Source organism: Micromesistius poutassou (assembly GCF_964030765.1).
Source record: "Micromesistius poutassou genome assembly, chromosome: 13".
Lineage (NCBI taxonomy): Eukaryota > Metazoa > Chordata > Actinopteri > Gadiformes > Gadidae > Micromesistius > Micromesistius poutassou.
The window spans coordinates 14686531-14712186 of NC_140283.1; the positions used below are offsets into that span (position 1 = coordinate 14686531).

At 44.0% G+C, this 25656-nt stretch overlaps 1 protein-coding gene and 1 non-coding gene across 6 annotated transcripts; both read right to left on the bottom strand.

Annotated features, from left to right (window-relative positions):
* Positions 1–396: 396 nt before the first annotated feature.
* Positions 397–14987, bottom strand: eif4g2b (eukaryotic translation initiation factor 4, gamma 2b). 5 transcript variants are annotated; one of them, XM_084477564.1, is made up of 21 exons: positions 14867–14987; positions 13769–13877; positions 12382–12447; positions 11358–11483; positions 10102–10204; positions 9796–9927; positions 9502–9568; positions 9195–9346; positions 8275–8385; positions 7767–7949; positions 7259–7400; positions 6552–6715; positions 6173–6280; positions 5245–5361; positions 4850–4954; positions 4216–4431; positions 3506–3764; positions 2968–3172; positions 2506–2714; positions 2087–2208; positions 397–1936 (listed from the first exon to the last, which is right to left on the bottom strand). In XM_084477564.1, exons 1-21 carry the CDS (start codon positions 14958–14960, stop codon positions 1871–1873), a joined length of 2856 nt encoding a protein of 951 aa, XP_084333690.1. In that variant the 5' UTR covers positions 14961–14987; the 3' UTR covers positions 397–1870. The 5 variants fall into 5 exon arrangements, with proteins under 5 accessions (XP_084333690.1, XP_084333689.1, XP_084333691.1 ...); XM_084477563.1 differs by having other exon boundaries at positions 5245–5364; XM_084477565.1 differs by lacking the exon at positions 12382–12447 and having other exon boundaries at positions 5245–5364.
* Positions 5755–5956, bottom strand: LOC311357957 (small nucleolar RNA SNORD97). The gene has a single exon (XR_014637955.1). It is a non-coding gene; the product is annotated as a small nucleolar RNA SNORD97 (small nucleolar RNA).
* Positions 14988–25656: the final 10669 nt, after the last annotated feature.

Genomic DNA, 25656 nt, shown 5'->3' on the forward strand with positions numbered 1-25656 from the left:
GTGTACTTTTGATGAGGATGCGTCATGACTAACTCTGAATGAAAGGAGTGAAATCTCAGTACTGACCATAGAAACACCAGTCTGTGTTTAGGATTTTCATAAGAGTAAGAACTACTTACCATTTATTAATTCGGAGGCCTTTATCCAAAGTGACTTCAGATACATGTCATTGAAAGGAAAAACAATGGTATTGTTTTGTATCGACTCCCTCTTGGTTAAACAAGGTTTGGTTGGTTTGGATCCTGTTCAGTAATCCATTACATTTCCTGAATGTATGTTTTGTCATTAGATGGTGACCATTTAATGCTGGACAGCAGTGGTATGCAAATACATAAACATTCCATGACCCATTTAAGATGGAGACAGGAGAAATAAAGAGAAAATAAAAGGTTGTGGTGCTCATGTAAGGGACTTTATTGATATTAAAGCAGTAGAAATGTACAGTTCTTATGAACACCCCACAACATGATTCAAACCCACAAGCATGGCTGGTGAGCACACTTGCAAACTATTCGTGGGGCAACGTTAACATCTCATGATTAAGCATTTTTCCGCTGTTTCTCTCTTTCTGAAAAGGGGAATGTCAGATAAACAAATTGATCAGATCGTCGTTTCATTTTATGCTTGCCAATTAAAAAAAAGGAAATATAATTCATAATTATTTCATGTTTCCATTTTAACAAAAATACCAGGAGGCCACATTCACATCGTCACTTAAAGGAAACCAGAGTTGCCCGATTAAAATAACCTTCTCACCCCCATCCCTCACATCCACACACACTCCTTCTTTAATACTTTTAACACTTGTAAACCACATGAATCATCATCAGGAGAAAAGTCAGCTTCAGTTAAACATATTGGGCAATGAAGCCAGGGCTATGGACCAGATACTATCCACTGATTGGTTGTTGCTCCTAGATCAGTTGCCGTCATACAAACAAAGCCATACCATCTAACTAAGAGGTAGAAACACAGGCAAAGTCTGAAGTATGAGAGCAGCGCGTCTACCGTTACACTTGATCGAGTTCTAGGGGACAGAACGGAGGACCACTGGTCTTGGCGAACGGGGGTATCTAGAGTGCTGATCGATGACTAACTGAGGGAGGGCGAGAGAAACCAAAATAGGAACGCAAGTGGAAGTGGCTCATGATCACCTCAGGCGCCTACAAGAGCACTTTGCGTTAAAAGAAGGAAAAAAACAAACAAGGTTAAAGCACAGGGTGACTGACAGACAACACTTTAAATCATGAAATATTTTCCCCCAGATTTTAATTTAGCAACTGTAGGAGAAATTATAGTTGTTACTATGGTTGGCGCCATGGTTGGTGCTGTAGCTCCGCTAAAATGCTTTTACTCCGGCATAGTCACGTCATATTATAACACGACATAAACCCCGTCCTACTTTTCGCTGTAGGGCTCACTCCAACTGAAAATTAAACTAAATCCTAAATGGGAACCATGACTTAATGTTAAGGGAAAGGCCAAATCAGTAAACAGTTAAAAAGGAAAAACAAAGTGGAAGGATAGCACATTCAACACGAGACAAAAAAAAAGCCCAAACCAAATGAAACTACAACATTGGGTCACGTTTTAGAGTTTATGTAGCCAATCGGGACAGAGATCCAATGCAAATCATCCAATGAGCAGAATGCTGTTCTTAGCGTATCATAGAGAAGGAATAGTCTTAGGTGGTAACAAACTGTCTTAGTACATGCGTTGGTTTTCTACTGTTTTTTTACGCGATACACAAGCGGCCGAGTGCCACGTGGTAGTGGTTACATGAAGCTTACAGAGCCTAATACAACAGGAGAGGCAGAGTGGAATACTAGCTGGACGAGGGTCACTTCAATGCCTGCTTCGGATTGGTTGATCAGTCTGCATCGTCCTCCGACTCCTCCTCCTCAGCCGTCTCCAGCCACGTGAGCCACTGATTGACCTGGAGGGAGGGACAAAGCGAGAGTACACTCGTTAGGAACAAGCGAACCCGGTCCATTCCAGATGAACCGTGTTTTACATTTCAGAACAGAGCCGTGGTAAAGCAAGGGCTCATTTTTCATACTTCCGCCAGGAGGGAATTAGCATTCACCTGGAACAAAGCTTTTCCTTTTCCAGGGAATTCTTGGGTGATGTCTTCTTTCCATGCGAGGAAGGCTTCTTCTTCAATGATTTCCATGTCGTAAAAGTTGACAAAGTAACGCAGCAGCATGCCTGTGAACGGAGACAGTCAGACGTGAGGCGTGCGGTCACGTCCAACACAAATAGAACGTCTCTCCAGCCAAAGGCATTTTATGTCACAATAATAAAATCTTTATTTTTAGACTTTTACGGCCATCACAGTACATATCTTAACCTAAAAAAAAGGGCTGTTGTCCGAATCGATTCATCATAATGGGGCGACTGGGGAAACCACCACCGCATAGTGACCACATCAACCAGAGGGCTGCAGTCAGGGGAGCGTGGCCATGGGTTAAAAGGAGAGAGGAGGGGGTTTTAAGGGAACTGTACCTTTGGGGAAGCCGCTGGCATTGCAGTGGACCTGCAGGGCGTACAGGGCCCCCACCTGCAGCTGGGTGTGGTCGTGGAGGAACTTCTGCATGACGGGCTTGAAGGCCAGCAGCAGCAGCCTCTCCTGTTCCAGCTGCTCCTTGCTCGGGGTCGACAGCTGGTCGTCACCCTCCGCGATGCTCAGCTCCAGGGAGATGTACTGGAGGAAACTGAGGAGGAGGCAGAGCCGTCAGTCGGGTCAAATTTTGTGAGTCCATTTTTATTTTGTAGCCCTTAATTACAGTCGTACAACAACATCACCCTCGCCCCTCTAAAAGAGCAAGCAACAACGTCTCTAATGGACAAGAAAAGGGATCCTTCTTCCTGCAAGGGAAAGGAGTGCAATGGGTGCACACTTTATGGTGGCATAACAAGTAAAATGAAGTGGTTACACGCGCGTGGTCAAACGGGGGAGGATTGTACCTGGTCATGAGGATGTTGACGAAGCCCTTGTCCGTGTGCAGCCGGGGGGAGATGTTGTCTTTGATCCACTTGTAGATGGACTGTGGAGAGGGGTCCGCCTTGATCTGCTTCAGGAGCTCCTTCTCTAGCTTGAGCAGCGGGAACAGGAAGCTCAGGCCCTTCCCCTCCAGGATCTCCAGCATGCGGTCCTTGTTCTGGTCAATTTCTAAAACAACACCGGGGGGAGTTGGGTTAACGTCTGGGGGATTTGGGACGATTCAAACACGATGCTATGACCCTCACTACTGAAAGGAAAAAAAAATGTCAGAACTGTTCCTGGTGATCAAATCATCATACCCCTCTTTCATGGTTTCACTTAAACATCCATAACCAAATATCAGCTGGCATAATCAACCCCTTGTACGTATTCTGCGGTTAAGCATTCAGCACTCATGCAGGCGTTACTCTGTGCAGTACTTGTATGGTGGTTCACTGTTATTTTGCTCCAGGGGCTGACCCCTCCGACCCGCGTGCAAAAGGAGCCAGGCGGCGGGCGTACCGGGGAGCATCTTCTGCATGTTGACCTTGCTCTGCTGGAAGAGGTCGGTGAGCCACTCGCGGTCCTTCAGCTTGGCCATCTGCTGCAGGCACAGCAGGAACAGCGGGAAGTGGGTGCCGTTCTCCAGCGGGTGGGCCAGCTCCGCCATGCTCACCAGCTCGCCCATCACCGCCCGCGCTGCAAACTGGGCCAGGTAGGACTTGACCAGTGGCATGTCCACCTCGATCTTGGGGCACTGGTCCAGCACGCTGAGGAAGGCCTGCAGGGGGCCAGAGGGGGAGGAGACAAGAGCGGGTATGCTGAACTGGAATGAAGATACATAGCTCTGTCTGTCTTGCAGTTTATTTGGTGGTTAGTGTGCGTCGTCGTCTCCCTTTTGTTTCTGTGTCTGCATTAGAATCTGAGTGGACCTATGAGAGGGTACCAATTATTAGTAATAATAACAACCAATTATAATGCATCTTCCACAACGCATTACTATCAACTAAACTAGGTTGCTGTGGCCGTGAACTAGTGAATGGATCGTTTGGTTCCTTAAAATGGGCTGAGAAGACGGCGACAGTGGAAAGAGAGACAGGATAGTGACGTTGAAATAGAACTGGCTTACAGGCTCGCCGGTAAAAACTGAACCTGCGCTCGCATTTGTCGTCCGCGACCGGTGGGCACATGAAACGACCGGGAGAGGGGGGGGGGGGGCTTGGGGCACGTACCTGCATGAAGTTCTCTGCGGTGATCAGGCCCTCGGCGCGCAGGGCGTGGATCAGCGTGCTGACGTGCTCGCGGTCCTCGTCCGGCCGGTCCAGGGAGCACACCATCATCTTGCTCAGCATCTCGGGCAGGAAGTGCTTGGGTGCCTTCATGTCCCGCACGCCGCTGGCCGCGTCACCCAGGCTCTTGGTGTTCAGGTAGTCCGTCATGATGGTCTCCTGTGGCAGGGGGCGGGTGGGACGTCAATTAACCGGGCCTCAAACTGAGCTTATTGGGACGCGTATGTTATTTAATTCATACGTCTAAATATATTCCTTAGTTTGTTTAAGTTAATATAATACAACTGTGTATATATTGTAGTCATCACCATTCTTATTTAGATTCTTATATTCCTCGTTTGATTTGAAATGTCCTCTTATGTTGTGTTATGTAACACCAGAATCCCCTTTTTGGGGGTTAATACACTGTTCTGAGGCAGCAGTCCCGTCCTGTGTAGCCCGATTGGTGCACGAGTACAATAAACCCTTTGTTTCCAGACACTTTGGACGGCTCAGGGTTGTTCTCACAGGTAGCCCTCTGAGTCCCTGCAAGAGCCTGACTGTGCTACAAGTGGCGCTAACGAGGAGCAGAGCGTACCGTCATCTTGATCAGCTCCTCCTTTGTGGGCGGAGGCTTCTTGTTGATTTTCTGGGGTTTCTCCTGGATGGGCGGGGGGTTGGTCTTCAGGCCCAGCTGTGGAGGCTGGGGAGAGGCGAGATCACCGTTAAGTCCCTCGGCTGCTCTTTGTTTAGAACCGCATTACGACCTGCGCTGGGTTTCATGCGATTACTGATCAGATCCGACCATGTACAGTTTGGTAGGATTTCTTTGGTAGTTTTTTATTTTTTTATCCAAGAGACTTGCAGTGAATCCAGATGCTGAATCACTTACAGCATGTCACAGCTGGCAGGGCATCATGCTCATGGTTGCCTACACAGGTGAGGCCCTGGGGGTCATCAGGGGGTTGGACCCCAGTTAGAAGTGAGTCTCACCTGTCCCAGAGGGGGGGTTTGGGTGCGAGGGGGCTGGGCACTGGGGGGGATCATGGCGGGCGACTGGGGCTGGAGCTTGGGTACCAGCTGGAACGACTGGGCCGGCCTCAAGCTGATCTGCTCCAGGACACAAGAGGTACAGAACGACGGGCAGCGTTAGACCACACATCGGCATCAAGATAGCGCCCGCCGTCCCCGTGCAGGCACTGGAATACGCCGTCCACGGTACCTTGAGATACCCACGTTGACACTAGGCCAACTTGATTGATCCTTCATCAACATTACATGTATCATTCATGTATCTTTTGAAAGGAGAGGAGCCGTTACGAATAGATTTGGTGGATATAATCATGTAATTTGTCAATCCTTAATATACAGACCCAAAGAGACAACCATGTGGAGAACTAGTGCTGCGACGCCACCGGGCCTGGCCCCATGTCTACTACGAGGATCTAGGAGAACCGTGAGGTACTGTGGCTAATCTAAACTGCCAAAGAACCAAAGAAAGTCACACCCTCATATCTCATAGTCACGTTCAGAGGACCAGCTGCCCACTTGAGTACAGAACAGAGGAGAAGAACAAAAGGGGGAATGATGCCAGCAGAGATTGAGTAAGTGAGAGAGCGAGTGAGAAGTGGAGGAGAGGTAAAAATAGAACTGACGGCAGGTAGCAACCCTCGGAATAACGCGTCTTTTTATAGTCACTGGCCATGACTTCTGTGGTTGTAGACATCATAGACGTATGTACATTGATACCGCATTGGCCTTTGGGTCGGACGTCAACTCCGCCATATTGGAGATGTGAAGACCGGCCCAAGTAAAATGAGGAGCTGCGGTTTTTCTAGATCAATAGCACTATAACGTTTACATTGCAATGTAAACACGTCTATGGTGGACAAGCTATGGGTCGGTCGGGGCTGATGAGTACCTCGTCTGCAGTGAGCTGCCCTTTCTTGCTGAAGCGAGGTGCCAGGTCCTTGGACTGGGACTGCTGTTGGGCCAAGTGGTTCTGGTTGTGAAAATGCTGGTTCTGAACCTGACCGACAGAGACCCATACGCATTGGGTTAGAAGGTAGAGAGAAATAAAGCCTGGAGATCCAATTGTGTGTACTCTCAATTTGAGTAAAAAAAAAAAAGCTTAACATTGCAACTACAAAGACTTGATCAGGACTCCCAAGTTAGGCTGAAAACGGTCTAAGCATCCAATGAAACTTGGTGTAGAGTATCAAAGGACATTCCATGTGCAGAACACCAGCTCTAGGAACCACAACACAAGGATTGGGGGGGTAAAGCAGTAGATGGGCTACCTGGTTAGACTTGACGAAAGACTTGGCCCCCATGTCAAACTGAGACTGCGGTGGAGGGGTGGTGTGGCCGCTGTGGCCGTTGAAGAGCGGGTTGCTGCGATGGCGCCCCATGGTGGGAGAGTACCTGTCCTGAATGACCCCTGGGCCTGTCCCGATCCCACCGCCTGAAAAGACCAAGAGACAAACAGACACACTGGTCTTAAGTATAGCCTCTTCCACACAGTTCCCGGTAAATAACTGGGATAACATTTCAGGCACTGCGAGTGATTTTCCTATTCACACATGCAGCAACGTTCTCAAACATATCAGTCTTGCTCCCTTTCACACCTTGCATAGCAATGTCAGAGATGATGGGCCAAGGGGCTGTCCAGCAGAAGGCGGTAATGCAACACTTCTGGCTGCCAGCCGCTTGCTCCACGAGAAAGAATATTACATCAGACAGATATAATTCTTAACATGGCTTTCAATGTTACTGCTTTCATTTACAATACAGCCAGTGATCTGTCAATGTCACTAGGTATGGAGCAGGGAAAATTTGATTTCAATTACTGTTACTATATTCACATGACCACTTGCAGGAGATATCCCGGAATATTACAGCAAAAGCATGCAAGTGTAAAAGGGGCTTATGACAGGAAGCCCACATTTCCTTTAACGTCTTTAACCACAAACACAGACCGACAAAGACATAAGAGGAAGCCGCGTACCTGGCATCTGTCCAAACATTTCTGCCAATCCTCCAAGAGTCTCCCTGTCTAATTTCATCCGGTTGGGCATGAAGGGGCCTTCCAGGAAGAATTCCATCCTCATCCCGTGAGACATGGGTGCTGGAATGAAGACACCCAAATCCTACACACACAAAATAGTTTAAGTATAGTACATTGACAATATCATGTTTAAGTGGCATGGGTCTTCATAATACAACACAAACACACTTAAATGTTAGGCCCACATATTTCTGACTACTTCTAATCAACCAATTATGTGATAATCGTTCAGTGTTCAAGAGTTCTATACAGAAAGATAGTCAAGTATCATAAAGAGAGCAGCATTTAAGCTGGACTTAATTTTTGTTTTTACAATTCTTACGACGTAGAAGTGTCCCATTTCATCAGTTGTTGGTTAACGGCGGGTATATCTACATCCAGGGCCGCTTGTCCTTGTTCACTCTGCATCCAGGATGCACAACAACGCGGCGGCTTTAAGCTTACTCACTTTCACTGCTTCCTGACGGATCTGGTGGATGGTCTTTGGTCCGTTGTCAATGAAGGCCTTGCGGGGAATCCAGTTGTTTTCTCGCAGCTCCATCGTGTCCTGCAGCAGGAAGCGGATCCTGGCAGGCAACTCCTTGTTGTTCATTAAGGACAGCATACGGCCAAAGTACTGATCCATTAAAGACTGTGGAGGAGTGGATGAGATGGCAGTTTTAGTATGGGTTTGGGGCCAGCCTTAATGTACAGACACAGAGGAGGGTCTGCGTTAACACTGGCCCTGGCTGGAGGAAAGCCAATGGCCGCAGCCACACAGACTGATCTTAAGCCCTAACCCACACAAGCCATAAATTCACACTTTCCTTGAGGGATATTGGAAAGAAGAGTAACAGGACGCTTTAGACCCATTTACTTGGAAGGAGCGACTGTGTAAAAACCTATTAAAACATGGAGGCTACGCAGCCTCCCTCAGCGCTAGGGGGTTGAACAGTGGAGGTGGGGGGGCTGCCTACCTTGGCTTTCTCATGGTCGAGTCTCGGCCCTACGGTTCTCATTATCTGACAGAGGCACTCCAGATCTTCCCCCATATCCTTGAGCTGGACTCTCTTCTTCTTTTCCAGAAGCTGCAGACGGAAGAGGAAGACAACGAAGGCACACCCACGTTAGGGATTCAAGATAATAAGCAGGGATGTCTTTAGCATCACTTACTATATTCAAGGATGGACATCTGCGCTATGCCTCTACACTGCCTTATTAGGCTCTTATGCAAGACTGTTATTAGGATGTTACTCGTTACAAGCCAAGAGGTCTGACTGTGACTTTTACTGTGCATGACTTTCCCAGATGTCTTTGCTATACAAATTCATTGCCTTAATAGCATGGCATGTGCTAATAGCCGAGGTATCTTTAGTGTTTCTAACTACACACATTGATACACCGTCATTAGAAGGTTGTGTTAAAACCAGGTCTTTAACGTTATCAGTATGCACTGGGGGTGTAACGATAAACAAAAGTCACGATTCGGTACGTACCTCGGTTTTTAATGTTCGGTATGTTTTTCGGTACAGCAGTTTTTATAATTTTATTTTTATTAAACAATTTGATTTTGATTTGATTTATAAAATTGTATCAAACAAATGCCTTACACAAATGAAAAGACATCAAATACAATTGAGGATAAAAACACAATAAAGTCCAGGACTTATTTCCATTGTGGTCCTCAACACAAAACATCAGGACAAAACACAGAGTGTGTGATAATCACGTACCGAAATTAAACGTGCATCGAACCGTTACAGGTACAGGTGCATCGGACCTGTACCGAAAAAATTTGGTACGAATACGCGTATCGTTACACCCCTAGTATGCACCGACCATTGTTTTGCAATCACTTGTTTGACACCACTTCATGAAAAAACTGGTACAAACGTACTGTTTTGATGCACTTATGAAGGATAGATTCATGGATGAGGTCCAGCTTGCCAAGTTCCCCGATGAATTTAATGTTGCCAAGCATCTTGATCTTGGCGATGGCCCGCTGCTCCTCCTCCTCAGAAGTAAGCGGGTTGTCATGTTTGTCATAAACTGTGGAGAGAGGGCTGAACGTTAGCGGGCAGTTGGGGTTGTGATCAGTACTGAGATGAGGGAGGGGTGGAAAGGGCTATATGTTAGCAGACAGTTGGGGTTGTGATCAGTACTGAGATGTTGGCAGGGTGGAGAGGAGGGTGGTTGTAACTCACGCTCAACATTTCTGGTGCGGTTTTCAAATTCATCCTGAAGCTTGGAAATCAGCAGCCTTCTGAAGGTCTAAAGAAGAGGAGAAGGACAACAAAGATCAGTCTTTATTGAAGAAAGAAATTTACACCCGTGTTTCTTCCATTGTGGATCTATTGAGCCACAATGAAAGAACCTTAAGTGTGCATTGAACTGGTTTGACGATATTTCTTCATTTCTAACCAAAATGGTAAGTTTGAAGTATGAACTAAACACAAAGACATTAAATTGAGAGTAAGCGGTCTTCTGCCTGGACTCACTGTGCTCTGCTTTTGGGTTGGCTGGATCTCCGGTGATGGGCCATCAAAGTTTGGTGCGTCCTCTGCCAAGCGCAGACATAGCTGAGCATAGAGCGAGCTATACTTTGGCTCTTCTAGTGCTTTGTCTACAATCTGAGGGATGCAGAGATATATAAATAAATAAGAAAGAGAGAGAGAGCGAGAGAGAGATCAGTGATAAATCATTGTGAAGGAAATCCATTTCCACCACTGACCGTTGAACTACCGTGGCCAAGTGGAGGCAGAAAAGTCAAAACAAAAAGTGTAGAAAAGCAGCAGGTCGCTTACCAGCAAGATGACTCCTTTAAGGACGAGTTTAGAATCTACGCCCACGTTCAGGAGCTCAAGGCATAGCTTGTCAAACTTATCAGGCGTGAGCTTGTTGAGTATGCTGGGGGAGAAGAGAAGCATGCATCAGACAAAGGCAACGATCAGCTTGGTTCTTAATACTGAATTTGTTTGCTGGGTGACGGCTTTATAACCCCCTCATTAATTGGAGAGAGAACTTAAATTTAGCAAATTTAAGAGAATCTGGCAGAATTTAAAGATGAACAGAGAGAGATCCACAAGAGAGCCCGCTTTACTATGAGTCCACTGGTTTCAGAATTCACAGTGTTGTTCTTAAAAATAAAATATAAAAATACATTGTTGTTACTGAACATTAAGGCCCCAATGTTTGATAAGGGCAAGCTTGATGCCCATATTTGGCATTGGCACTGGCAGAAAATTCCATAGAGAATTTACACATTCCATTTCACTAGGACACTTGCCAGAAACCGGTTTTGGGTAATAATTAGGAATGCACCAATACTGATACCAGTACTCCCGAAACCCTGCTTGTGTACTCGTAAAACTTTTCTTATACAACCAAAACCTTTTGTTTTTACACGTAATTTGTGTTATATGAACGTCAACACAGTAATATATGCCATTTTATCACAGCTACTTAATTTAGAGCGAAAGGGGGAGATTCCTATGTTTTTGCCATTCTCCCTAAAACACTGAACGTTCCACTCCGCTGTGAAGGCAGGTCACGACCAAGGGGCAGTGGCGGTGGGGTTTGTGTGGACATGTGGAGCTCTGCCTGGGCAGCGATTGACTGTGAGAGAAAGTTTGGCTTTTCGGAAAATTATTAAATACTACATATGGTGTGTGTAAATGGTGAAGCTCTGTCTGAGCAGCGATGTAGTACATCACTACGGTGTGTGGCGCATGTCTTCATTAAAACGCTCGTACACAAAAATGGTACTGAAAAAGTATCACAGGGCCGTAACCATGTCGATAAACTGCCACGCTCTTCCCTAGAACTCTCAGCCCAAAACGCACAAGTGTTCAAATTCCCACTGAAACTGTGGGTCCATTGGCTCTTTCAACTGTAATGGTATTATTGAGCACTCGTATTGATACTCAGTATCGGCAAGAACAAAAATGCACATACTTGTACTTGGTCCGAGAAAAGTGGAATGGGTGCATCCCTAGTTCTAATGAATGATGCAGCCGTCTTGGAATTGCCTTTAGTGTAGTGTAAAGATTCCGACACTTACCCCCTCACTTTCCTGAAGATTGCATCGTGTCGCTCTTTTTCGTTGCTGGAGTTGGCATCTCGTCTAGTGCTTCGTGAAGGAACCCATTTCTGTACGCTTTGCCCTGGGGTTTTCCCCAGGAACTCGCTGCACAAACACACAAAATGTAGATTGAGTATGATGTCGCTACACATCAACGTCTTTCTGTCTATCGGCGCGGATCAGTGGTTGCTGCTCATTTCCTAAAATATTGTGTAACCGCCGTAAACCTATGGTTTGCTAATAGATATATCAAGCCATCTCTTGATTAGTCTTGAACATTCACAGTTTAAGAAACTGGCAAATAACATTAATGCAAACTACTGGTATACCAGAACATGGTACTAAAGCAAAACTACACACATTAAAACTCATGTAACTTAACAAATTTTGGCTGCGACTTATCTCTTATCTAAAGCCAGCGGCAAATCAAGATGACTTGTTTTCCTGAATGGAAAATACGCCAACATCACCTTTAGCATGCCATTAAGATTGAAAAGCATTGAAAGATTGGAATTACTTAGTAAAATTTTAAGAAAAGCAAACAGAATTAGATTTATGCCATCCAAGTACTGAACATCAAACATATTTTTTATTTTTGTCTGCAAATTAACAGCTTCATCATTCGGATAGGCACAAAAAACACATTATCATTCAGAAACTGCCTCGTGTCTGAAACAAGACCGGTCAAGGTCGATTGATTAAATATGAACTGTTCAATTCCATTCCTCCATAGGCTTGTTGTTCAGGCCTACTGTGTGGTTAGCATAGCCGCAACGCTAGCATAGCAAAGTACCCTCAAGTTCTACTACATGGCAGAGAACACGCAGGAACCAGTGTAGCCATTTAAAGCCATGATGTTGATCTCGGTAGTGTGGTCCCATTTGTCCTTCACCGATCATACCCATCAAAGCAACTGATAACATGGGCTGGGGGGGACATAACACAACAACATGCATCGTAGTTATTTTCTGTTGCGTTTGTGCTAAAGTGCTGGGAGACGCACCTGTTGCAGACAGTCTTGGGATAGTGCTGAGGTGCACTCCTACCACCTCCTCCCCCCGAAGAAGCACTGGGACAACACACACAGGGACACAGGGCAAAGGGAAACTCAGTTCACCGAACAAGTGCACAACGTGGGACTTCCCAACAGAAACACACACATGCACCACTCTGTGCTGGCACCTTGGGACACTGAGGCTTCATCTGCCACGGATAGCCCTCATGTACCAATATGAGTCAGGATCCCAAGAGGACTGGGGTCTGCGGCACTGAGCTCTCCCTGCACAGCCTCCCTTCCCAAAGCCTACGTTGCCATGGTGACAGTCTGGCTTTATTTACAGCAACATCAATTATAGATAGGATACAGTCAGTGAGAGTCACGCAGATAAGACATTGCCTTGTTAATTGAGGACACAGAACTGGTGCTTTATAAGATGAACCTTTATCTCTCTCTCTCTCGCATAAGGTCTCCTTGTGTGTAATATCCATGTTGTTAATATCCTTGTTTTTACTGCACAAAGGCACATTGATTTGTTCGGAAAACCAATTAGACAACTGCCTCACACTTGGAAATTCAAATTGACGTCTGTATCGGGAGAGTCATTAATGTTTATGGAAAATTGATATTCAACCATCATGCTGCGACGAGGATTGCATTAGTTTCGCCCTCTCCATTGTCTGGAACACTGCTGCCAACATTAGTAAAACTATCATGGTGACAAGAACCTAAATTACCAGGACAACCCAGAATAACACAATAATGGAGTGATTCAGTAGAGCGTGGCAACAGAGAGCACAGCAGTCAGAATGCCACTTGTGATGCCGTTTCTGTCAATTGTTGGAAGAAGTGCTTGCTCTAAAAAAAAAAAAAAGCACTGTTCAAAATCCTTGAAATCCACAGTCTGTAGGTATATACATTGTGCTGTCTGTCTACAGCACAGTATATATACCTACACTCAGCATGCAGGTTGAAACATCAAAACTAGTCCATGTACAGTGTGACAAATGTGTACAGGAATGTGGTTGGGCAGATACACACATCCACTTTTTGGTGAACAGATCATAACTAGTGTTTAGGTTGCATGTATCTTCTTAACACAAAATAAAGAGCCATAGGCTTCACTGAGACCAGTAGACATCCCATTCACTATACTATATAGCCACACAATCTGTGTGCTTAGCCCATGAAAAGTACTATTGTGAACACATCGTTTAAGAGGCTACACTTTTCTTCCCCAATTACCCTTTGTGCTGTTTTCCCAGAGAGTGAATCAACGCCCATTTTGCTATATGGCACATCCTGCTTTATTGTGAGGACAGGAAATTCCTACTCTACCAATGCTGATACATGCTAGTAGAGAAAAGGTACACATGTTCTAAGTTTTCATTACCTGAAACGAGAAGCACCCCCTTCTGCAATCACACTCTCCACTTTGGCGGCTTGACAACAAGGAATCTTCAAAAGAATAAGAATAACGGGGGATGGAGGGGAAAGCGGTGCTGTGGGAGAAAAGAGAACGCATTTGTAACCACTGGACGGGTCGCCATACACAAGCACATACACTGTCCAAAATGCAGCCATTGCTCACATTAAATTATACTGAAACATGCACATGTGACGCAGTCGTCAATCGCCAAGGCTCGTTATTTTTTCCTAAGCTCCATAATAAAGTCGCTTAAGCCTCAAATGATACGAGGTCAGGAGCAATGCATGAGCCACATTGACGTGAAATGATGATCGGCGGTCGGCCTTGGTGAATCTGCAACAAAGCCATCGCAGACTGGCTAAAGGGCTATCGTCACTTGCTAGCTAATTAGCTGAAGAGGATGCTGCAGACGTCACGACATTTGGGCATAGACCTGAGAGATAATTTAGTCCCACTTGCTGTCATAAGAAAATAATCGCCTGGCAAAGTAATCGGCGTCTATGTTTTGGTGGGGTGCATTGATAGTTTCAGCACCCAGATATATTTGAAACCAATAGGTTAGCCTGCTTCACCGTTATGCAGTAAAAGAGGGCACGGCGGAGAGCGTCCACGGCTGCCCGGCCGGTTGTGTTCACCAGTGATGGATTACTTCAGGTCAACTACACTGACCGTGATCTTGTCAAGCCAATTAATGTGGTACTTCATAGTGCCTCGCCGACAACGAGTGCAGTGTGAAGGGTAACGTTAGATAGCATCGCTGCGACGCCATCTTCTCACTGAAACTACGCTGAAAACAGACAAGCTCGATGAAGCGCGCTAGCCGGCTAGCAAGCTATCGGCAGCTAAAGCCGATCGTCGCCCGTTCTTTAGCTAACTAGTAGCAGCCATTTTGGAGGAAAACCAGCGTCTCGGGTTTAATCACGAAAAATGACCTTACCTTTAGCAAGGCAACTTCAGTTTTGTAGTATTATGTGGCTACTAATGAAGAAATAAAACAAATGTAAAAGTGAAAGCGGGTTTGCACGGGAATATGCAGCGCTGTAGGAGCAGAGAGACACATACACAACCCCGACTGCTTGCTTGTTTGCGTTAGCTCGCTGGTCAGTTGAAGTGCTGCTGGAAGACTCTCGGTAACCTCGTTCCCAAGCGTTCTCATCTCACGACGGAACGCATGGAACGGTATGCTCCAAATGAGCGTTATTGGCCAGAGAGCGGGGGGCGGGGCTTTCAGTGTCATGGGTTTAGCGGCAAGAGGTAGGTGGACTACTTATAAAGGCATATCCGTTTCCGTTTAATATTTTGAATATCTCCTTATCAAAATCCTAATAAAATACAACTCCATATGTATTTTATTTTTATTGTTGTGTTATTTTTTGACAAGTTTTACAATTATCGCTCAGGAAACTATGTACTGGTCCATACTGCTCTTACAAAGAAAGTAACCGGAAATTGCGTCTCTCTAGACCACTATAACGCTACAATTCAGCATCTTCTCTCAGCCGAGACTCCCTGCCTTTTCGTGGTGGAGAAGTGAAGCTGTCAGTTGTTTACGTAGTTTGTTGCCGTGACCTTGTTGGCGAATCAAAACGAGGCATCCCTGTTCAGGGCGTTTCTTGAATGATATTTTACCCAATCACATGTGTTATCAAATTAATGCGACTGCTTCCTCGGTAGATTAATTTACTAATTAATTGTGAGTAATAACCATATAATATGATACAAATGTATGGAACACTTTTAATAATAACATTATTAAAATGATAAAATAATAATTTTAATAATAACAATAAGAAGAGCTTTTAGTCAAATCTCTTAACGAATAGTTTCTTCTTCACACCAATTTCTGTGGTGGAATTTCCGTTGTTTTTTTTCGTGCAATCTGCTTGCAGTCTGATTGGCTGTGAATTACAATCTTTCCAATCAACCAATCGAGTTTGGAAACATAATATATACACCTCTGTATATGCAATATGAGTTGTAACAATGGTTGGTGGTAGTGGTTGTGGTTAGTGGAAGACATGATAAGAGGAAAAGGTAGAGATATGTAAAAATTTACAATTGTGAGAAATTGTGAGTTTGCTGATTACTAACACATTGCGTAAAAATACATAATTGTGTAGGCCTACATGCAAATGTTTATATTAGTTTTCTTTGTACCACAGTGATGTACAATGTTGGTTGGATTAAGTATCTTGTCATCATCCCCAAGTACCAGAAATAACTCTCAAAACTATGGAAGCCCATTTCCGGCAGTAAAAAAAAGATGCAATAAATATTGATGCAGAAATATATTTGCATGGTATTTGATTAGAATCAGTAAAAACGTATTAACACAACGGGGTCAATAACAAAATGTCAAGAAGACGACCTAGTGATAAAAATGCATGATGACTGCATGATGCATACAGCACAAGCGCACACCATTTGCATACACACACAGACACGCACGCACACACACACACACACACACACACACACACACACACACACACACACACACACACACACACACACACACACACACACACACACACACACACACACTCCTCCCCTATATTTGATTGAAAGGAACTAAGTGAAACCTTTGTTCCATCTTGGTTATTCTTTTTTCACATTTATGCAGCAAGACATTTTTTTGTCAGAATCCATTATTATGAGGAGTTACCTTCGGCCTCAACCCCTGACCCTTCAATCAGCACTGCTGGACCGCTGATTCTTCAGTAGTCTTCAGGAGTCTCGGTCACTCACAGTTCACTTGTTGGGCCGCGACCGAGCCGGAGGCTATTATTTAAACTGTACAGTTTTTTTTATCTCGCACACAGCCAAGCGTGCCAGCCCCACCACTTACCACACAGACGAATGCGAGAGAGCCGGCTAGGAACTGTTGGAAATTCTTGCTAACAGCGGCTGAATTAAGGCTTCCTTTTTGTAATAAGGGAATGTGAGTAACACCTTATAGTTCTAGCTGATCATTATCATATATATATATATTATTATTTTTTTTGGCGCTGCGTTACATAAACGTCTGGGTGATAGGCATGACAAGCCTTCGTTCACCTAAATGAATGACTGAATGTATATCACAATAGCCGTGATAAAAAACAACTACAACCCTGTTTGCTTTTAACGGTTTACAGTTAATTTAAAAGTGTAGGTCTACTATGTACGCCTACGTGTTGCCATCAGCTGCCTCTCTAGTAGTTTGAGTTGTTGGTAGGCTACAGTAGTAGGCTATCACCAATCATGCTTTAGCTTCATCTAAATCATCATATGATATATGAGCTGATACATTTAAAACTGGGTGAACGCCGGGGTGTTTCACTTTATTTCGTTTCGTATTGTGTTCATTGTGTTGTTTCACGAGGCGGGTTTCTTTGAGCGCGTCATTGGCAGCGAACAACATTGGCCATGGCCAGCATAAGTTCACTGTCCCCGCTGGGAAGACAAGGTCAAACGTCCGGTTCGTTCGCTGACTTTATTTAAAATTGGTTTGTAAATGTTTGAAATCAACATTGTGTAGATTGGCCACTGTATAAATAGCTTACACTCACATAACACGCCGAAACACGGTGTATTAATGGGTTTCCGGGCCCAGGCTCCTTGCCGTCTCCCCGAGATGAATTTTGCTCTAGCAGGATTGCTGGGTCCAAGATTATAGCTCCAGTTACTTAAATTTCATAACGACAGGTTTGATCCTTCGAAATAATCGAATATGTCTTGTGAGCAATCGAAGTAGTAGCCTACTATAACTATTAATTATATTAGTCGGTGCCAGAGACTATTATAAAATAGACGCTCATACTGTATTTGCACTGACGTGTAGATGAACAAACTATCCACGGGAGGGAGCTAAAGAACCGTGCTGGGAAAGAGGTAAAGGAAAGTAAAAGCAATTCCCTCACATGGGTGATGGGTATATATGGTGAGTTTATTCCGTGGTTGTCAATATAAGATATACATTAGTACTATATACATATATACTTATATACTTATATATATAATATATATATTATATATATATATATATATAATATATATATATATATATATATATATATATATATATATATATACTACCTTAGTTTCGACGGTGGACTTGTAATGACCAACCTAAGGGGATATTTCTGAATTGACCATTATTCATATGCATGCCATAATAATTTGCAGCCAGTGGCTGCTGATAATAAGTATACAATGATGGCATTTTTTTCTTGTGGCTGTTCATTTATTCATATGTCATATTATATATTTAGCTTATTGTATCAGCTGGCCATGCAGATATAACGGTTACTCTCAATGCACCTGCCACCAGGTCAAGATTATTCCCTTAATAGGCCATACTTCAATGCAAGTCAAGATGGACATGGATTTTGTGTAATGCAAATAGGCTCTGCACTGTTTCCATCGGCTGCGTAATGCCTACAAAGTTATCATTCGAGGCAGGAGTGTACGCCTAGTCATTTTACCACAGAAATGTCAAGCGTGGTGTGAGGTTGTGTTTATTAGGTAGGAAGAGGCGGATAACCTAATTAGCGACTGTCAAAATCTGCTAAGGGGGCGAGTGTGCAAGAGCCGACGGGACCTTTAAAAAAAGACGCATTCACAGCCTCCCTTTGGCAAACATGAGCAATCTTTACAAACAGGTCTGGCTTTGCTGTCAAGGAATAATGCAAACGCAACAAGAGATGGGCCTATGCTTTATCTGATAAATCTTATGTGAGAAAATGGTGGGTTCTGCTTTTTACATGACGTCACTCTTTGTTCTATTTAGCTTTTTAACCTTTTTTTTTAGGGAAATGACATTGGACTTTCAAATACACATTCTCTTCAACTTCACACACTGGTCCTGACATTGGCGTACACCAGAATCCTTCTTTTTCCACTCATTGTATAATGCATTCACACATGTATGTTAAATGACAGAAAGAGAATGCTCACCCAATCTATGTTTGTTTAGCAAGTTCTTCTGTCAAAATTAATTGTGTGTTGTCTAAGTTTATTATAATGTGAAGTTCAACTTTTGTTCAATTGTTTCCTCACAAAACCTCAAAAGACAAACGTTCTTGAAACAAAGTTCAACACAACCAAGTACACAATTAGCTCCCTTGGCCTGTAGCCATTTCTTATCTCTTCACTCAAAGAGTTTGCAACCATTTAAGTATAATTGTCTGACATTGCCTCAACAACCCATCAAGTATGCTTCGATGATTAAGGCATGAGTTGCTATTGGATTGGATTTACTCTCAAATGCATTTCTGACTCATTTCTGACTGTACATTTATGCTCATTGTGCTAAGAGGATCACATAGTATGTGCTTTCTTAATTCAGCACAATAAACTTGAGTGTCACTAAAAACTTAAGTCATTAAAAAGAGATACAAAATGAGGGAGGGTAAGAAATATCTAGATATAAATCTTGGAAAAATCCATAATCAACTTAATAGAAACGTGTGTACATGTAATGTTATTCACCGTTTAGGATATATAATTCACGTGTGCAATATTGAACATAAGCTAATGCTCAAACTATTATATCAATTCTTCCTAATTTAATGCAAAATAGTCCATTAAACACTGACAAAGTGTGAAACATAGACATGTCTTCATTATAAAGAAGGTACAGATATAGGTTGGTAATTGGTGGTTGGTAATTCATAACTTTCAGATGTAGCGATGGCAGGCGAATGATCACCGGCCCTGAGACCAGATGTGTTCTCCAGGTGCATGAGACGTGACTCAAGGAGCCTGCAGGGAACAAATCTGTTACACAAACCCAGGATTTTATAGTAATGAAATGAAATCTGGTTGGCATCTTGGATTTTGAATTTTTACTATTACAAAATTCTACTATTACATCATTTCAGAGATACTTCCTCCAATGCGACTTACAGTGATATCTTTGGATACATTCGTCATTAGGGTGCATGCAGGGGCTAGGCATGTTGCTCAAGGATGCCTATCGCTACAGATCGACTGCAGAATTGGGGTTTGAACCCTGAGCTGAGATGAAACCACCCTAACCACTAGGTCTTCTGGCAGTCGACGGACCCATCCTGACGGGCACAGCTAATGATATTCTGAAAGTGCCCATAGGACTGGTGACGTTAAATGTTGGATAAGATGACCAGCAGATGTGCTCTATCATGCTAAAAATGAGGCCTTGCGACGCCGCACCTCGTCTTGCCTTATATGTGCTCCACAGCACAGGGGCATGTTCACAAACCGTTTCTTTATACATTGAAAACAGTCAATGCACACGGACGATGTGATCATTTATCAGTGGAAGTCGTGAGTTAATGCTATAGTGTTTGATCTGGGACCTTGGTGGCACGCTCCATCACTGCTCACTATGTCTACCTTTCCCAGCCGAATGCAGAAGCTGACGGAGCACTCATCAGACGTGGCGCCCGGTGGCTCCAGCGAGGCTTTCCCACTCCTCCCCCTGTATCCGGACCACCCTCTTGTTCCCGCTTCACCTGTGAGTCTGCCCTCTGCGGGGAGGGAGAGATGATCCATGTGCGGGGCAGCGAGGACTTGGCCTCTGCACCTCCCTGGGAGGCGCTCAAACTGGCAGCAGAGCACGCCAGTTAAGACCAAGCAATTAACAGGTATTAAGCCCTCCAGAGTTGGTGTGAATTACCCGTTGAGTGTTTGGGGGCAGAGGACAAGTTCATCAGATCAATCCATGAGGTCATGGTGGGAAGCAAATTTCCGGTTCTACTGTGTCATCTGTTGGTTAAGCACTGGGTGATGAGGATAGCTCCAACTGCTACATCTGCTGCGTGGCTTAACGGCATTCAGATCAATGTGAGTCAGGGCAAGACCAAAGCTGGGAATCACCGCTGTGTCATGCTGCAAATGGCCACATGGTCTTTAAGCCAGCTGTGGCCGGTAATGGCCTATGAAGTTGCTTCTAGCCCTGCAGTAAAAGCACTAAACTGTAACCTGCAGCCATGGATTTGGACTCTATGAAGCTCCATCATTTAGCCAAAAGCATGGGAACCAGGAATGTAGGGCAGGTTGAAAGAATGAACATCATGGAACACCTTTCTAACTCTGATGCTGTGGCCTAACTCATCAACCCCACGTTGTTGACTCGGTTTGCTGTTTTTCAAAAATAGTTAGCTTTTTTTTAATGATCTCCCGCGGTTCCCGTGAGGCTAGTCATTTCATCTTCTCAGAGAGTCCCTGCTGAATAGCTGTGGGGGGGACATTTGAGCAAATCCACCCACTCATTACTGATATGGTGCAATAATGGTGCATTTAGCAAGAGTTCCTTCTACCTGCTGATTCTATACCTCGTGCTCCTGTCTTCCGCATAGCTTGTCGCTTGATGGTCACACAACCTCTGGAAAAGAGGCAAGCCCAACTGTCTCTGGCCCTGGTTAGAGGTGCTATTAGTGGGGTCAAGACGACCCCCACATCCATCTCGACTTTCTCATTGTGTGATGTCTCACTGTGTGGTTCTCTCTCTAGAAGAGGCAGGTAATAGAAAGCTAAATGACTGATCCAACAGGGACTGTAACAGAGAAAGACCCTGAGGTGAGAGTGGGCTCTTGGCTGATGGATATAAACTGTGCAGTCACCTGTCAATATCTCTACAATGTGAACAGACCACACCTTTCCTGAAGGAAGTTCTTGTTCATCATTCTTCATTCCATCCTCCAATGACTCAGAGTTTTTCATTAGTTTTTAGTTTTTAGTCTGATTCTACTGTAGTTACGAACACCGGAGGAAACAATGTTCATATAAACATTATACACCCCTGTCAAAATGGAACAGCACATATTACAGCATGTACTACACACTGTAGTTGTCAAGTAAACAGCAGAAACCTTAATGAATAGAGCTACACACTGTAGAGACTGTATAGACTAAGCAATGGCTAACAAACCCCCGAAGATAAAGGCATGATTATGAAGATTGATGAAAAGTGACCCCATCTGACCTCTGGCTTGTTTCAGATTTCACATTTCACACTCAGTCAATATTTTGCAGATGAAGTATGGTGTTGTGTTGCAGGGTGGGATGGCGAATGTGATTACTGCATAAAAAACCCTTAGTGAATAGGAGCATGAACCTTCATACTGGGGTTTAACCCCTGATTCTTCCACTAAACTAGTGATCCTAGTTTAGATTTAATATTATCATTTAGTTAGGGTAATCCGATTGTTAGACAGAGGAAGGGCATGTTACTGCTCCCCTGACATCATAGAGAGCTAGATAGAGAGAGTTAGATAGATGGATAGATATGTGCGTAGATAGATAGAAAGATAGATATGGATGTATGGACGGATGGATGGATGGATAAATAGATCGATGGATAGGCGGGCCGACAGACCGAACAAACAACGTTTAAAAGCTCAGGGAACAGAGCGGTACACGCAACCCTTAATAACTGCGGAGGCGAGAACTCGCAGGCGTCTGTTTCTCCAGCCAGCCAATTACACTGCTCTCCATAGACTAATGGGAAAAAGCACACTGCTATTGCACAAATCGAACGTTGAAGATTGCGGTTTGCACAGTGTGTGCGTGTTACTTTGAAGATGGAGAGAAAAATGACTCCACATCAAGTACAGAGTGTACAGGAGAGGTGGGAGAACTAATTCAGTGCTTATGTGAAGATCAATAAGGGACTTGAATTGGTTTACCAGGGAAAACCTGCCGAGGCAGATTTTGCACAAATGGCTTAAAGTAAAAAAGATTGAACAGTCTTACAGTGTATTGACATATTTCACAAAAAAGATTAAACTGCTCTTGGAAAGAAATAATATATATAATATAGACTATATTTATTATTTTTTGGGGATGATTCATCTATCTATCTATCTATCTATCTATCTATCTATCTATCTGTCTGTCTGTCTGTCTGTCTGTCTGTCTGTCTGTCTGTCTGTCTGTCTGTCTGTCTGTCTGTCTGTCTGTCTGTCTGTCTGTCTGTCTCTCTCTCTCTCTCTCTCTCTCTCTCTCTCTCTCTCTCTCTCTCTATATATATATATATATATATATATATATATACACCTCTCCATCAATCCATCCATGTACCCCTATTGTCATGTGGGTCAGGTCATGGGCCGGCTGTGGGAGAGTCTACAGGCATGAGGCAAGGTCACATGCCCCGGTGGGAGGCCCGTCCTCAGCAGATGGTCAACTACACACTCCCCCACTCCATACCTAGCATAGCTCCATTTAGCCAAGCCTGCTGGAGCTCCAGAGTGGGAGAAAACCAAAGACTGGACTACTTACCACTACCTTTTGTATTAATACTACTCTTTACTATTGATACTACCTTTACTATTGACACTTATTTTACTATTACTGTAACAACACTAATACTATTAATACTACAAATGAATATATTACTTTTACTATTACTACTACTACATTTTGTATGACTACTACCCTTACTCATGCTATTACTGATACTATTACTACTACTACTTTTTGTATTTTACCTAGTACTACCATTATTATTACTAGTACCCTTACTATTACTACTACTATTAATTTCTTCAGAAACTTTGAGCCAATCCAGACGATGTTGAACGTTTGTTTGCTGGTGTTAATTTGTGTTTGTTTGTGTTCTTCCATACTCACCAAGTACGGCTCTGTCCTGGGAATGCTGGATTAAAATATGAGCTCTTCCCATTCCACCCTGCTAGCCCCCCAAGTTCAAAACAATCCAAAACTCCAGCTCAAGTATGGAGGAATGTTCAAAGCAAGTCAAAAGCATCTCACTCCCCTGAGTGAGGTCCCTGACTATGCAGTCTGGGGTGCTTAGACAGCAGGATATACAACCTCCTGGCAGATAGCATGGAAGATTGTCTTCTGATTGAGCTAATGCATTATCAAAGTTCTCCATCAAACATTAATGAATTGGTGCAGGGTTTGTTTATCATTACGCTTGTGTATGCATGTCTGTGTGTGCATGTGTGTATGAGTGTGCATGCACGCGACGGTGCGTGTGTGGGCATGTGGTTGTCACTACCCGCATGCAGGCAACTGTGTGTGTATACGTGCATTCGACGACATTTGTGTATGCATGTGTGTGGTTGTCGCTACACGCCAAACGCAACCGTTTGTATGTGTGTTTGTGTGTGCATGCATGCACCCGCTGGCTACATGTCTTCCTGCAGTTTGCCCCTTAGAGCATGTCATGCAACCGTGCAGGAGCCTTCTGGGTGTAATTGGTCCCCAAACACACATGTTTGGTGTCCAGGGAATGGGAACCGGCATCCAGCGTTGACCTTGTTAGAATGGCCCGGTCCCCTGATGCCTGCTGGGGGTAGATGTGCCGTTCACCAGCCCAAAGTGCCGGGCGGGTGGGGGGGGGGGGGGGGGGGGGTTCTCATAAAACAATGAGGCCAACTATGTGTGCCAGGAAGGGCTGGCTTGGAGACGGAGTCCACACCCATGTGAGTCTCCTGCTGTGTGTTTGTATTTAGTCACACAGACAGCGGCTAAACCTCATCTCGTTTGGAGGTTGTAGATTATTGACCATCTCTTTGGCTTTTTTACAACTGTGGATGAGCGATTAGCAGTATTCAGGAAGTGTAATAGGATTAAGCCGATGCCTACGATCTGCATTAATCCTATTATGTGTCAATCATGGCCATAGTCATGATTTACAGCGGCAAGGTCTTTTAGTGATCTCTCAAAGAGTTTCATGAGTGGGTGCGGATGCAGAAGGTTTTGGAAAGTTGCCTCTGGTGCACATTTTTTACACCATGACAAAGTAGACTAATCTCCTTCTAATATCCTACATTTTTCTTCAGTTAATCCCTAGCTTTCTTTTATTGTTTTTCTGTCAATCAAATTATTGAAAGTCAATAAAACAATTGCCAAGCATTTCCAAAAATCAGCAGTCGGGATGAGTCTCATGGCAAGCCAAAACAAGGTTTTGCATTTGCAGTAGCAATACAATGTTAGATTTAACTTGAATATAACTGAAGTAGGCAATGTTGTTTTTTTGCCTGATCTCTGGAGAAATAAATTACACTTCTCATACACAAGGGTTTAAGCCAGCACACTTCCGGATGTGTCTCAATCGAATCCAGGCATAGATTATCCTCAGTAATCAATTTACAGTGTGCATGTAAATGAGGTCCGGGCAAGTGCCAAAATATGAATATGATGAATTGACATTCATATTACTTTTCCCCTTGTCTCCAAACAGACAGCCTCTGCCAAACCCCATTACACTATAGACCTCAGATGACACCAGGAACCGCTGAGCCACTTTCCATGTCACTGCGTCAGTGCAGCGTTTCCCAACCTGTGGGTCGGGACTCTGCTTGGGGTCGCCTGATTTGCATATGGGGTCGTTATAGATTACTGACATATAAAGCTATAGATATTGGACGATATAGTTGACATTCATTTTCATTGGGCAACATTTTTTTAGATATGTAGTAGAGCTGGGTGATAAACCCGATAATAACTGTTAACGCAAATTTGTTTTAACAACACAAATTATTTTGACCCATTTTTTTCCTCAAAAACCATTGAGCACAAGACAAATTGTTAAGGCGTGCCGTCATTGTATGCAGTCATTTTTTTAAGAGTCGCCCGACTCTCAATAAAATGTACACTTAATCATAAACATGTAGCACGTTTCATTGATCTCGGCTTTAGGAATAACCAGCCTGCATCTCAATGGGGAGCGGGCTTCCCTCTCCTCATCAGTGGGTTGAATTTTTAGGTTTGCGCATATATGAGCAGTCATATACTTTTCATAATTCACACATCCCCATGATAGTTTAAACTAATGAAGTATCTATAACCTTATAGGACAAGGCTACTAAGCGCGATGAGCGAGAGCGATTTCAGAAATAATAATTATGTCTCTGAAC

Coding starts and splice junctions, on each gene's coding strand:
- eif4g2b (XM_084477563.1), bottom strand. CDS start 14,960: ATGAGAACGCTTGGGAACGAGGTTACCGAGAGTCTTCCAGCAGCACTT. Junction 13,878..14,866: donor AAGCAAGCAGTCGGGGTTGT/GTATGTGTCTCT, acceptor TTTCTCCCACAG/CACCGCTTTCCCCTCCATCC. Junction 4,955..5,244: donor AAACCCCCCCTCTGGGACAG/GTGAGACTCACT, acceptor GCCTCTCCCCAG/CCTCCACAGCTGGGCCTGAA.